The following is a 15,701-nucleotide window of genomic DNA, read 5'->3' as shown; positions in this document are numbered from 1 at the left end:
AATAACCACCTTTGGCCATGGAGCGAAGGAATAACCAGCAATGGTCCTGTACTAAGAGAGGTTTTACAATTACACGCCATGGTCCTGTTGTAAGAGAGGTTTTACAATTACACGCCATGGTCGTGTTGTAAGAGAGGTTTTACAATAACCAGCAATGGTCCTGTTGTAAGAGAGGTTTTACAATTACACGCCATGGTCCTGTTGTAAGAGAGGTTTACAATAACCAGCAATGGTCGTGTTGTAAAAGAGGTTTACAATAACCAGCAATGGTCGTGTAGTAAGAGAGGGTTTTACAATAACCAGCTATGGTCGTGTTGTAAGAGAGGGTTTTACAATAACCAGCTATGATCGTGTAGTAAGAGACGTTTCACAATAACCAGCAATGGTCCTGGTGTAAGAGAGGTTTTACAATAACCAGCAATGGTCCTGTTGTAAGATTGGTTTCACAACAACCAGCACTGGTCCTGTTGTAAGATAGGTTTTACAATAACAAGCAATGGTCCTGTTGTAAGAGAGGTTTTACAATAACCAGCAATGGTCCTGTTGTAAGAGAGGTTTAAAAACAACCAGCACTGGTCCTGTTGTAAGATAGGTTTTATAATAACCAGCACTGGTCCTGTTGTAAGAGAGGTTTTACAATAACCAGCAATGGTCCTGTTGTAAGAGAGGTTTCACAATAACCAGCAATGGTCCTGTTGTAAGAGAGGTTTTACAATAACCAGCAATGGTCCTGTTGTAAGAGAGGTTTTACAATAACCAGCAATGATGGTGTAGTAAGAGAGGTTTTACAATAACCAGCAATGGTCCTGTTGTAAGAGAGGTTTCACAATAACCAGCAATGGTCCTGTTGTAAGAGAGGTTTTACAATAACCAGCAATGGTCCTGTTGTAAGAGAGGTTTTACAATAACCAGCAATGATGGTGTAGTAAGAGAGGTTTTACAATAACCAGCAATAACTCTGTTGTAAGAGAGGTTATTCAATAACCTGGAATGGTCCTGTTGTAAGAGAGGTTTTAGAATAACCAGCAATGGTCCTGTTGTAAGAGAGGTTTTACAATAACCAGCAATGGTCCTGTTGTAAGAGAGGTTTTACAATAACCAGCAATGGTCCTGTTGTAAGAGAGGTTTTACAATAACCAGCAATGGTCCTGTTGTAAGAGAGGTTTAAAAAAACAGCAATGATCTTGTAGTAAGAGAGGTTTTACAATAACCAGCAATGGTCCTGTTGTAAGAGAGGTTTTACAATAACAGCAATGATGGTGTAGTAAGAGAGGTTTTACAATAACAGCAATGGTGGTGTAGTAAGAGTGGTTTTACAATAACCAGCAATGGTCCTGTAGTAAGAGAGGTTTTACAATAACCATCTATGGTCGTGCAGTTCGAAATATTTTACAATAACAGGCTGTGGCCGTGTGTAAGAGAGGTTTCATAATAAACAGCTGTTGTCGTTTTTCAACAGGTACGCTAACTGGGTGTTTGATCCGAACAAGATCAAGAAGCAGGACGTCCGCGTGGTGATGAGCTACTTCACAAAGACCCCACTTGCTCGCTCCGTAGCGCTGCAGTTCTTCATGACCAGATGGAAGGACCTTGTCAGCAGGTAGGAAGCCACTGTCTTGTAGGACATGACCAGATGGAAAGACCTTGTCAGCAGGTTGGAGGCCACTGTCTTATAGCACATGGCCAGATAGAAGGACCTTGTCAGCAGGTAGGAAGCCACTGTCTTATAGCACATGACCTGATGTAAGGACCTTGTAAGCAGGTAGAAAGCCACTGTCTTGTAGCACATGGCCAGATAGAAGGACCTTGTCAGCAGGTAGGAAGCCACTGTCTTATAGCACATGGCCAGATAGAAGGACCTTGTCAGCAGGTAGGAAGCCAATGTCTTATAGCACATGGCCAGATAGAAGGACCTTGTCAGCAGGTAGGAAGCAACTGTCTTATAGCACATGGCCAGATAGAAAGACCTTGTCAGCAGGTAGGAAGCCAATGTCTTATAGCACATGGCCAGATAGAAGGACCTTGTCAGCAGGTAGGAAGCTAGTGTCTTGCTGCACATGGCCAGATAGAAAGGCCTTGTCAGCAGGTAGGAAGCTAGTGTCTTGCTGCACATGACCAGATGGAAGGACCTAGTCAGCAGATACGAAGCCGTTGTCTTATAGCACATGACCAGATGGAAGGACCTTGTCAGCAGGTAGGAGGCCACTGTCTTGTAGCACATGGCCAGATGGAAGGACCTTGTCAGCAGGTAGGAAGCCACTGTCTTGTTGCACATGGCCAGATGGAAGGACCTTGTCAGCAGGTAGGAAGCCGTTGTCTTGTAGCACATGGCCAGATGGAAGGACCTTGTCAGCAGGTAGGAAGCCACTGTCTTGTAGCACATGGCCAGATGGAAGGACCTTGTCAGCAGGTAGGAAGCCGTTGTCTTGTAGCACATGGCAAGATGGAAGGACCTTGTCAGCAGGTAGGAAGCCACTGTCTTGTAGCACATGGCCAGATGGAAGGACCTTGTCAGCAGGTAGGAAGCCGTTGTCTTGTAGCACATGGCCAGATGGAAGGACCTTGTCAGCAGGTAGGAAGCCACTGTCTTGTAGCACATGGCCAGATGGAAGGACCTTGTCAGCAGGTAGGAAGCCGTTGTCTTGTAGCACATGGCCAGATGGAAGGACCTTGTCAGCAGGTAGGAAGCCGTTGTCTTGTAGCACATGGCCAGATGGAAGGACCCTTTCAGCAGGTGGGAAGCCGTTGTCTTGTAGCACTTTTGGAGATTCAGGGACACATGCCTGCTGGAATTGGGCTTCATAGTCAGCATACACCTCAAAGAACATTATCAAGAGACTTATCTTTCTATTAATTCATACAATTAACATATAGGGGTTATAAAGAATTTTAAGATCAACAGTATTCAAGTCAACTTGAAACGATTGTGTTTTTTACATGTAAAGTTTTAGTCATAACATATGTTTTTACAATCACATCACAATCTCAAACTATAAAACACATTATGCACACCATAAACATATCATGAATCTTCAGAGAATCAACATTACTCACTGTTCAAGTAATGAAGTGTTTCTTTGGAAACATCGATGCATCATCATGCCCTATGCCTGACACGAAATGTTTTGAGCATACTTCCATATGCTTGGTCCCTGGGATGTCTTTTCTCTCTAACTGACATGAAGGAATACTACCCTTCCACCGACTATCTCTTCCCTAAAATTGCTTCAAATACAGCAGTACCGCTTCCATTTGGACAGCTTTGAAGCAGCGCGCTGTTTTCGGAGGAAGTTGACGGTACTCGGCGGAAGTTCTTCCAACCAATTGAAGAATTCCGGGTAACTCTAATTGGGTCGACTTGTCAGAAAGTCGAATGGATTGATTACTAACTCCTTTCAAACCGTCTTTATCTATGACAATGTGATACAACTCAGTTTATATGATGCCCTGTTTCTTGTTACAGATTTGGCCACGATCCGTTTATATTGCCCGAAGTGATCCCGACTGTGACGTCGTATGTTAACTCTGAGTTCCATCTACGTCAGGTAAACTGCCTTGAGCCCCTCCCTACCGCCATCATGTTACCTCTCATGCCATAAAGGTCCCGTATCATGAACATGAGCAACTATGGGTATATTCCAGACACGTGGCCGGTACACGGACCCTTTTGTCACATACAGGCACTTCGGGTTTGGTATCAAGGTTAAAAGGTTTAAACCAAGATTGCTTATTGCTAGTATCACGTGTGAGCCACCGCTGTCTGTTGTTTGTTTCACGTCTGTTTCTTGTACCACGTGTCCGCCATGATTGTCTGGAGGTATCACATGTGAGAGGCGTGGCTGTCTATTGCTGGAAGACTGCCTGCATGTTCTGGTGGTAGAGCGTCTGCCCGGAGAGCGGAAGGTCGGGTGTTATATTTCCGGCTGCGTCATACCAAAAGACGTTAAAAGATGGTCCTTGTTGTTACCCTGCCTGGCGCTCGGCATTAAGGGGTTAAAACAAGGATTGGTCGGCTGAGAGTACATATACTATATCTGAGTCGAGTATTTGTGTTTAACTACGGATTTGTATCTGGCATGACACCGGACAAATACAAGCAGCCACATACACACACACGAGCGTCGCTATATAAGTGCAATTATCTTTACCGAGACGTAAAACCACATTTCGCCTCACCTATTGCTGGTATCATATGAGACCGTCGTAGCGCTGAGATGCGTTCAGTGGCCCTGGGACGGTGACAAGGGTGGCCGACATGTCATCACATCTAGGCAGACAGTATGCGCGAAAAGGGCGTCATATAGAAAATCTGAATACTTGAACCTTATTAGTGAAACGCCGTGTGCTCAATAAGCCCTACCCTACTGGTGAAATACTGCTGCAAATGATGTAAGGCTAACCCCACTCTTTGTCTTGTAGTTGGAGACTATTTTCAAAGAAACCCCACCTAAAACAGCATCTAAAGCCGCGGAGAATGCCCTGGCACTAACGAGGTGAGTGAGTCCTCAGCACAAGTATAGTGTACGTGAGAGATGTAACACCGGTCAGCAGCGTATTGCCTTCAGAAATGTTCACACGAGAGGTCATCTCGTTTTCCTGTTGGGCGCTTGGACGAATGTCACAGTTACTTTTTAATGTTTATTCAGACAGCGCTCTGGTTTTATTAGGAATCCACTGAGACCAATTCTAATTTTGAGATCCATTCTATTATTTTCAATGTACCCCGATTAATTTCTTATGTTTTTCACTCAAATTGCCGAACTGTTCGCAATACATTAGAAAAAATCCCGCATTTTCCCATCTCGAATTAATGATACGATTCTCCTCAAATTTTACAAATGATATAGATCTAAGGTGAAAAATCTTAACTTTGTTTTCTGTCGTCTGCTATAATACCCAACTGTGGTATTCTTACCGATTGGACCAAAGTATGCGTGTATGAGGCCTGCAATATAATTAGGTGTACAGTGAGCTACATTTGCTGTCCACCGGTCCCTCGGGTGACGTGGGGTGATAACCCTCTGTTAGTGTAAGTTCCCCTCGCTTAAGGGCGTACAGCAACACGAAGCCGATGGACAACTTACATTGTGCGCAGTACTGACCCATGCCACGACAGCGTCTTCTCATGTGTGGTGAGATGCTGATGTTGGTGTACGCTGTTCTGTAGACCGTTACACGTCTATTCCTGTCTTCTTTCAGATCCAATATTAAATGGATGGAGACGTACTATGAGAAGATTGCTGTTTGGCTGAAGGACAACGTGACGTAGTAGTCACGTGACAGGGCGCAGCCTCGTGAGGCGTGATCTGCTCCCGGGGTTTCTATATATGATGTGGATGTTGATCATGTGTTGGTATTTCTCTGTATTGTAGCGATGGGCCATTGTCCGACTTGTCTTACTCTCCATTGTTGTCATTCTTTATCATTCTCAAATAAATCGTTTATCTCTTACTATGCTCCAATCTCGTTTGCCTGGGTTTGTGTTTGGCCACGGAATGTGTGTAGAACTGTCCTGTGCTGTGAGGGTGGGTTGCCGCAGGTCCAACCCTGGGCCCCGTGAGGCTGAACTTGTGACTTAGTAGTCGCTAGTGACTCGGGAGACAATAGGACAATTGATACATATTCGACTTGGCATATACGGAGAAAGAGGATGCAGTTACTGAGTTCACAGTAGGGAGATGTGTGTATAAACTTGGGGGACAATGTGAACCCTAACAAGGACACTTGGGGTGGGGCTAAAAGCAGTTAAGGATCTATCAAGTAATAAAACATACTTCATATCGTTTCATTGTCAGCTACCGTTTCCAGTACGCGAGAAATACCACAAGTCAACACCAGCAACACCGTTCTGAGCACAAAGCTTTTAGAAAGCTGTCGGGATGCGAACCTGCAACCTCCTAATGTGTAGCACCTGTACCAAGGTGACTTGCAACCTCCTGATGTGTAGCACCTGTACCAAGGAGACCTGAGACCACCTAATGTGTAGCACCTGTACCAAGGAGACCTGCAACCTCCTGATGTGTAGCACCTGTACCAAGGAGACCTGCAACCTCCTGATGTGTAGCACCTGTACCAAGGAGACCTGCAACCTCCTGATGTGTAGCACCTGTACCAAGGAGACCTGTAACCTCCTGATGTGTAGCACCTGTACCAAGGAGACTTGCAACCTCCTGATGTGTAGCACCTGTACCAAGGAGACCTGCAACCTCCTGATGTGTAGCACCTGTACCAAGGAGACCTGCAACCTCCTAATGTGTAGCACCTGTACCAAGGAGACCTGCAACCTCCTGATGTGTAGCACCTGTACCAAGGAGACCTGCAACCTCCTGATGTGTAGCACCTGTACCAAGGAGACCTGCAACCTCCTGATGTGTAGCACCTGTACCAAGGAGACTTGCGACGTCCCAAATGTCAACTTCCCTTGTCGGCATTAACCGAGTTTGCTTAAGTTGTCCATTTGTACGGTATATGTCCTGTTGGTATATCCGTTATGCAAGTACCTGTGAATCTGGTTTGCCCATCTAATTTCAATATACACCATTTCCATATTTGACTAAATATCCAACGATATGCACTTTATTTAAATTCTAAAAATGATTAGATTAGTAGGATAATACACAGTGATATGCATTCTCTCGTAAATAAGTTGTAACGCGTTTAAAGTTTTACACAATATAGGGCGTGTGTTTAGGTGGTGTTTACTGTGAAACGATTACTAATTTCATGTATTTAGACACTAAACGTGTTAGTTAGAACATAAGTGTATTTTTTTACGGTTTAAACACATCCTTTAACATGTTTAGATCTAAACATATATTGCATGTATTTACATTCTAAACACATGTTTTACAATTTTGTGGACACAGACATATGATTAAATAAACAATACGAGACACCGTCAGTAGATAGTAGGAAACACGTCCGTAGATAGTAGGAAACACACGTCAGTAGACAGTAGGAAACACGTCCGTATATAGTAGGAAACACCGTCAGTAGACAGTAGGAAACACGTCCGTAGATAGTAGGAAACACGTCCGTAGATAGTAGGAAACACACGTCAGTAGACAGTAGGAAACACGCGTTTATATGAATATGGTTCACCCGTTTAATTATTTATGCCATGTGTTGTTTTATTTGTTGCTTAACGCCGCACTCAGCAATTTTCCAGCTACATGACGTCGGTCTGCCAATAAGCAGCCAGGTTGACATCATGAGCATCGATCCACTCAATTGGGATACGACGACATGCATCAACGAGGTCAGCGAGCCTGAACACCCGATCCCGTTAGTCGCCTCTAACAAGCATGGTTTGCAGAGTACCAATAATTGTAACTCGGATGTTCACGGGTCTAATGCCATGTACAATAGTTCAAGCTCTTACTACCTACAACGCACTTTGCCAACAGTGCAGTTCTTTCTTGCAATGTAGTTAGTTTTTGATGCACTGCGGACAGTGTAGTTAGTTTCTAATGCACTGCGGCCAGTATATAATTAGTTTCTGATGCACTGCGGCCAGTGGAGTTACTTTCTGATGCAGTGCGGCCAGTATAGTTAGTTTCTGATGCACTGCGGCCAGTATAGTTAGATTCTGATACACTGCGGCCAGTATAGTTAGTTTCTGATGCACTGCGAACAGTGTAGTTAGTTTCTGATGCACTGCGGCCAGTATATTTAGTTTCTGATGCACTGCGGCCAGTATAGTTAGTTTCTGATGCACTGCGGACAGTGTAGTTAGTTTCTGATGCACTGCGGCCAGTATAGTTAGTTTCTGATGCACTGCGGCCAGTATATTTAGTTTCTGATGCACTGCGGCCAGTATAGTTAGTTTCTGATGCACTGCGGCCAGTATAGTTAGTTTCTGATGCCCTGCGGCCAGTATAGTTAGTTTCTGATGCACTGCGGCCAGTATAGTTAGTTTCTGATGCACTGCGGCCAGTATAGTTAGTTTCTGATGCACTGCGGATATTATAGTTAGTTTCTGATGCACTGCGGCCAGTGGAGTTACTTTCTGATGCACTTCGGATACAATATAGTTAGTTTCGGTCGACTTCGCCTACAATACAGTTATTTTCTGATGCACCTCATCTACAATACAGTTATTATCTGATGCACGTCGGCTACAGTAATAGCACGTTGTACACATATGCTCGCATTGGCAAGTAGATAACAATGGTTAAAATATGAAATGTACTGAATACATGTATATATCGTCGGATCATATGTTTTCGAACGGTTATGTTTATCGCGAGTACTCCCGCTATAACGAGGTTGTAGTGTCACACAGACATTGTAGATACTCAGATGGTGGTTGGACGTTCAGATAAAGTTGTGTGAGATGTGTTACAGTTATTCTTGTGCTTAGCGCGAAAACTACGAATGTTCCTTAAGCGTCCGAAAACCTATAAAAACGGGGATATATTTCTTCTCAAGATGTATACAGAGAATACATTTCACTTCATGTTCATCTCTTTAGATGGTATATAACCTCTCCTTAGGTGTGAACATTCCGAGTTATCCCGTTTATAGGAACACCCCGAATTGTATGAAACAGTTATACGTCTCTGATGATAGATACTATGACATTTACAGCTTGCCAAATAATGACAAACCAAACACCGACCCATGGATATCACTGATAACTTGCCGACATCAGAACCTTGCATTATGAACTACGAGTTGCAGCGACAGCAACTGACCAATCTGTGCCACGATACTGGTGATGATAACACCAGCTACTCTTCAACGCAATTTCTTTTTCGTAAATTTCCCGTGGAGCCTCCGCAGAAGCTACGTGGGATTTTTATTTATTTCTGCGTCGCCACGCAGGGACACAGCAAAATACTTGTAACGGAGGATATGTATACAATGTTTGCATAGCTACGAAACCACTACACAGAGCCATACCGGCAAGTCTAATTGCAACTTTTTTGTGACAGAATAGTTATATAATCCCTGTAACTGTGCATTCTGTGTTTTCTACTTCCTTACTGCATGTGTGTCAGCCAGAGTGAAAACCTTATCGTTTCACCTTTCTTAATGGTTTACACAATCAAGACTGCTGCAGAAGCGTACATCCCATATCTCCGCACACAGCAAACATTAGTAGTTCCGTAATGTCACATTTCACTGCTCTATTCAGCACAGTGTATATCATACGGAGACATGTGTTCCCTATACAGCAGCACCGTGGTCCATTGTCGACCTCATTATAATTATACGCATTAGGACTGCGGGGACATAAAAAGAGATTCGTTCTTGCTTATCAAGTCATGTAACTGCGTCTTTGTGCCTAGTACATCTGCAATTAATGTAAATGTGTCATAACCACAAACATATATATACAGACAGAAATCTTTATTGACTTATGCCACAAATAGGCCGTTGCATGTAGACAAGGATGTTTCTCTGCATGTGGAAAAGGATGTTTCTCTGCATCTGGACAAGGATGTGTCTCTGCACGTAGACAAGGATATTTCTCTGCATGTAGGCAAGTATGTATCTCTGCATGTAGGGAAGGATGTTTCTCTGCATGTAGGGAAGGATGTTTCTCTGCATGTAAGCATTCTCTCCATGTAGACAAGGATGTTTCTCTCCATGTAGGCAAGGATCTTTCTCTCCATGTAGGCAAGGATGTTTCTCTGCAAGTAGACAAGGATCTTTCGCTACATGTTGGCAAGGATGTATCACTGCATGCAGAAAAAGATGTTTCTCTCCGTGTAGGCAAGTATGTATCACTGCATGTAGGCAAGGATGTCTCTCTGCATGTAGGCAGGGATGTCTCTCTGCAAGTAGACAAGGATGTTTCTCTACATGTAGCCAAGGATGTCTCTCTGCAAGTAGACAAGGATGTTTCTCTCCATGTAGACAAGGATGTTTCTCTCCATGTAGACAAGGATGTCTCTCTGCATACAGACAATTATGTTTCTCTCCATGTAGGCAAGTATGTATCACTGCATGTAGACAAGGATGTTTCTCCCCATGTAGACAAGGATGTTTCTCTCCATGTAGACAAGGATGTCTTTCTGCATGTAGACAAGGATCTTTCTCTACATGTTGGCCAGGATGTATCACTGCATGTAGACAAGGATCTTTCTCTACATGTTGGCAAGGATGTATCACTGCATGTAGACAAGAATGTTTCTCTCCGTGTAAGCAAGTATGTCTCTCTGCATGTAGACACGGATGTTTCTCTGCAAGTAGACAAGGATGTTTCTCTCCATGTTGGCAAGGATGTTTCTCTGCATGTAGTCAAAGATGTTCTTCTGCATGTAGATAATGATGTTTCTCTCCATGTAGGCAAGGATGTGTCTCTCCGTGTAGGGAAGTATGTATCACTGCATGTAGACAAGGATGTTTCTCTGCAAGTAGACAAGGGTGTTTCTCACCGTATAGACAAGGATGTTTCTCTCCATGTGGACAAGGAAGTTTCTCTGCATATAGACAAGGATGTTCTTCTGCATGTTGGTAAGAATGTTTCTCTGCATGTAGGCAAGGATGTTTCTCTCCATGTAGACAAGGACGTTTCTCTGCATGTAGACAAGAATGTTTCTCTCCATGTAGACAAGGATGTTTCTCTCGATGTAGACAATGATGTATCTCTCCATGTAGACAAGGATGTTTCTCTCCATATAGACAAGGATGTTTCTTTCCATGTAGGCAAGGATGTCTCTCTGCATGTAGACAAGGATGTTTCTCTGCAAGTAGACAAGGATGTTTCTCTCCATGATGGCAAGGATGTTTCTCTGCATGTAGTCAAAGATGTTCTTCTGCATGTAGATAATGATGTTTCTCTCCATGTAGGCAAGGATGTGTCTCTCCGTGTAGGGAAGTATGTATCACTGCATGTAGACAAGGATGTTTCTCTGCAAGTAGACAAGGGTGTTTCTCACCGTATAGACAAGGATGTTTCTCTCCATGTGGACAAGGAAGTTTCTCTGCATATAGACAAGGATGTTCTTCTGCATGTTGGTAAGAATGTTTCTCTGCATGTAGGCAAGGATGTTTCTCTCCATGTAGACAAGGACGTTTCTCTGCATGTAGACAAGAATGTTTCTCTCCATGTAGACAAGGATGTTTCTCTCGATGTAGACAATGATGTATCTATCCATGTAGACAAGGATGTTTCTCTCCATATAGACAAGGATGTTTCTATCCATGTAGGCAAGGATGTCTCTCTGCATGTAGACAAGGATGTTTCTCTCCATATAGACAAGGATGTTTCTTTCCATGTAGGCAAGGATGTCTCTCTGCATGTAGACAAGGATGTTTCTCTGCAAGTAGACAAGGATGTTTCTCTCCATGATGGCAAGGATGTTTCTCTGCATGTAGTCAAAGATGTTCTTCTGCATGTAGATAACAAGTAGACAAGGGTGTTTCTCACCGTATAGACAAGGATGTTTCTCTCCATGTGGACAAGGAAGTTTCTCTGCATATAGACAAGGATGTTTCTCTCCATGTAGACAAGGATGTTTCTCTCGATGTAGACAAGGATGTTTCTCTCCATGTAGACAAGGATGTTTCTCTCGATGTAGACAATGATGTATCTCTCCATGTAGACAAGGATGTTTCTCTCCATATAGACAAGGATGTTTCTTTCCATGTAGGCAAGGATGTCTCTCTGCATGTAGACAAGGATGTTTCTCTGCAAGTAGACAAGGATGTTTCTCTCCATGATGGCAAGGATGTTTCTCTGCATGTAGTCAAAGATGTTCTTCTGCATGTAGATAACAAGTAGACAAGGGTGTTTCTCACCGTATAGACAAGGATGTTTCTCTCCATGTGGACAAGGAAGTTTCTCTGCATATAGACAAGGATGTTCTTCTGCATGTTGGTAAGAATGTTTCTCTGCATGTAGGCAAGGATGTTTCTCTCCATGTAGACAAGGACGTTTCTCTGCATGTAGACAAGAATGTTTCTCTCCATGTAGACAAGGATGTTTCTCTCGATGTTGGCAAGGATGTTTCTCTGCATGTAGGCAAAGATGTTCTTCTGCATGTAGATAATAATGTTTCTCTCCATGTAGGCAAGGATGTGTCTCTCCGTGTAGGGAAGTATGTATCACTGCATGTAGACAAGGATGTTTCTCTGCACGTAGACAAGGGTGTTTCTCACCGTATAGACAAGGATGTTTCTCTCCATGTGGACAAGGAAGTTTCTCTGCATATAGACAAGGATGTTCTTCTGCATGTTGGTAAGAATGTTTCTCTGCATGTAGGCAAGGATGTTTCTCTCCATGTAGACAAGGACGTTTCTCTGCATGTAGACAAGAATGTTTCTCTCCATGTAGACAAGGATGTTTCTCTCGATGTTGGCAAGGATGTTTCTCTGCATGTAGGCAAAGATGTTCTTCTGCATCTTGACAAGAATGTTTCTCTGCATTTAGGGAAGGATTTTTATTACGATGTAGACAAGGATGTTCCTCTGCATGTAGACAAGAATGTTTCTCTCCATGTAGACAAGAATGTTTCTCTGCATATAAACAAGGATGTTCTTCTGCATGTTGGCAAGGATGTTTCCCTGCATGTAGGCAAGGATGTTTCTCTCAATGTAGACAAGGATGTTTCTCTCCATATAGGCAAGTATATTTCTCTGCATATAGACAAGGATGTTTCTCTCGATGTTGGCAAGGATGTTTCTCTGCATGTAGTCAAAGATGTTCTTCTGCATGTAGATAAGGATGTTTCTCTCCACGTAGGCAAGGATGTGTCTCTCCGTGTAGGCAAGTATGTATCACTGCATGTAGACAATGATGTATCTCTCCATGTAGACAAGGATGTTTCTCTCCATATAGACAAGGATGTTTCTCTCCATGTAGGCAAGTATGTCTCTATGCATATAGACGAGGATGTTTCTCTGCAAGTAGACAAGGGTGTTTCTCTCCATGTTGGCAAGGATGTTTCTCTGCAAGTAGACAAGGATGTTTCTCTCCATATAGACAAGGATGTTTCTCTGCAAGTAGACAAAGGTGTTTCTCACCGTATAGACAAGGATGTTTCTCTCCATGTAGACAAGGATGTTTCTCTCCATGTGGACAAGGAAGTTTCTCTGCATATAGACAAGGATGTTCTTCTGCATGTTGGTAAGAATGTTCCTCTGCATGTAGGCAAGGATGTTTCTCTCCATGTAGACAAGGATGTTTCTCTGCATGTAGACAAGAATGTTTCTCTCCATGTAGGCAAGGATGTTTCTCTCCATGTTGGCAAGGATGTTTCTCAGCATGTAGACAAAGATGTTCTTCTGCATCTTGGCAAGAATGTTTCTCTGCATTAAGGGAAGGATGTTTATTTCGATGTAGACAAGGATGTTCCTCTGCATGTAGACAAGAATGTTTCTCTCCATGTAGACAAGAATGTTTCTCTGCATATAAACAAGGATGTTCTTCTGCATGTTCGCAAGGATGTTTCCCTGCATGTAGGCAAGGATGTTTCTCCCCCTGTAGAGAAGGATGTATCTCTCCACGAAGGCAAGGATGTTTTTCCGCATATAGACAAGGATGTTTCTCTGCACGTAGGCAAGTATGTTTCTCTCCATGTAGACAAAGATTTTTCTCTGCACGTAGACAAGAATGTTTCTCTAATGTAGACAAGGATGTGTCTCTGCATGTAGAGAAGGATGTTTCTCTCAATGTAGACAAGGATGTTTCTCTGCAAGTATACAAGGGTGTTTCTCACCGTATAGACAAGGATGTTTCTCTCCATGTAGACAAGGATGTTTCTCTCCATGTGGACAAGGAAGTTTCTCTGCATATAGACAAGGATGTTCTTCTGCATGTTGGTAAGAATGTTTCTCTGCATGTAGGCAAGGATGTTTCTCTCCATGTAGACAAGGATGTTCCTCTGCATGTAAACAAGAACGTTTCTCTCCATGTAGGCAAGGATGTTTCTCTCGATGTTGGCAAGGATATTTCTCTGCATGTAGGCAAAGATGTTTCTCTGTATGTTGGCAAGGATGTTACTCTGCAAGTAGACAAGGGTGTTTCTCACCATATAGACAAGGATGTTTCTCTCCATGTAGGCAAGTATGTTTCTCTGCATATAGACAACGATGTTTCTCTCGATGTTGGCAAGGAATGTTTCTCTGCATGTAGGCAAAGATGTTCTTCTGCATGTAGATAAGGATGTTTCTCTGCATGTAGACAAGGATGTTTCTCTGCAAGTAGACAAGGATGTTTCTCTCAATGTAGACAAGGATGTTTCTCTGCATGTAGACAAGAATGTTTCTCTCCATGTTGGCAAGGATTTTTCTCTGAATGTAGACAAAGATGTTTCCCTCCATATAGACAAGGATGTTTCTATCCATGTAGACAAGGATGTTTCTCTGGATGTAGGAAAAGATGTTCTTCTGAAAGTAGACAAGGGTGTTTCTCTGCATGTAGAGAAGGATGTTTCTCTGCATGTAGACAAGGATGTTTCTCTGCACGTAGGCAAGGATGTTTCTCTCCATGTAGACAAGGATGTTTCTCTGCACGTAGACAAGAATGTTTCCCTCAATGTAGACAAGAATGTGTCTCTGCATGTAGACAAGGATGTTTCTATGGATGTAGACAATGATGTTCCTCTCAATGTAGACAAGGATGTTTCTCTGAATGTAGACAGGGATGTTTCTCTCCATATAGACAAGGATGTTTCTTTACATGTTTGCAAGGATGTTTCTCTGCATGTAGACAAGGATGTTTCTCTGGATGTAGACAAGGATGTTTCTCTGCATGTAGACAAGGATGTTTCTCTGCACGTAGGCAAGGATGTTTCTCTCAATGTAGACAAGGATGTTTCTCTGCATGTAGACAAGAATGTTTCTCTCCATGTTGGCAAGGATTTTTCTCTGAATGTAGACAAGGATGTTTCCCTCCATATAGACAAGGATGTTTCTATCCATGTAGACAAGGATGTTTCTCTGGATGTAGGAAAAGATGTTCTTCTGAAAGTAGACAAGGGTGTTTCTCTGCATGTAGAGAAGGATGTTTCTCTGCATGTAGACAAGGATGTTTCTCTGCACGTAGGCAAGGATGTTTCTCTCCATGTAGACAAGGATGTTTCTCTGCAAGTAGACAAGAATGTTTCCCTCAATGTAGACAAGAATGTGTCTCTGCATGTAGACAAGGATGTTTCTATGGATGTAGACAATGATGTTCCTCTCAATGTAGACAAGGATGTTTCTCTGAATGTAGACAGGGATGTTTCTCTCCATATAGACAAGGATGTTTCTTTACATGTTTGCAAGGATGTTTCTCTGCATGTAGACAAGGATGTTTCTCTGGATGTAGACAAGGATGTTTCTCTGCATGTAGACAAGGATGTTTCTCTGCACGTAGGCAAGGATGTTTCTCTGCAAGTAGACAAGGGTGTTTCTCTACATGTTGGCAAGGATGTTTCTCCATGTAAACAAGGATGTTTCTCTCGATGTTGGCAAGGATATTTCTCTGCATGTAGGCAAAGAAGTTTATCTGCATGTTAAGCAAGTATGTTTCTCTACATGTAGACAAGGATGTTACTCTGCAAGTAGTCAAGGGTGTTTCTCAACATATAGATAAGGATGTGTCTCTCCATGTAGACAAGGATGTTTCTCTGAATATAGACAAGGATGTTCTTGTGCATGTTAACAAGGATGCTTCTCTGCATGTACACCTGGTGCTCAGTGTACCATACTGCATCTTACCATATATGTGCATGTACACCTGGTGCTCAGTGTATCATACAGCTTCA

At 42.9% G+C, this 15,701-nt stretch overlaps 1 protein-coding gene across 1 annotated transcript in view; it reads left to right on the top strand.

Moving 5' to 3' along the window:
- The window catches only part of LOC124127649 (glutamyl aminopeptidase-like), a 202,970-nt gene extending 197,511 nt beyond the window's left edge, over positions 1-5,459 (top strand). The window contains exons 18-21 of the mRNA XM_048395096.1: positions 1,460-1,600; positions 3,464-3,545; positions 4,420-4,493; positions 5,200-5,459. Of these exons, the coding sequence (XP_048251053.1) occupies positions 1,460-1,600; positions 3,464-3,545; positions 4,420-4,493; positions 5,200-5,269 (367 nt within the window). The 3' untranslated portion in view covers positions 5,270-5,459. The remainder of the gene's footprint in view (positions 1-1,459; positions 1,601-3,463; positions 3,546-4,419; positions 4,494-5,199) is intronic.
- Positions 5,460-15,701: the final 10,242 nt, after the last annotated feature.

Source organism: Haliotis rufescens, unplaced genomic scaffold (genome assembly GCF_023055435.1).
Source record: "Haliotis rufescens isolate VD_foot unplaced genomic scaffold, xgHalRufe1.0.p SCAF_14, whole genome shotgun sequence".
Classification (NCBI taxonomy): Eukaryota; Metazoa; Mollusca; class Gastropoda; order Lepetellida; family Haliotidae; genus Haliotis; species Haliotis rufescens.
Note: the sequence above shows the minus strand (reverse complement) of the source record. Positions and strands in the feature narration are given on the sequence as shown.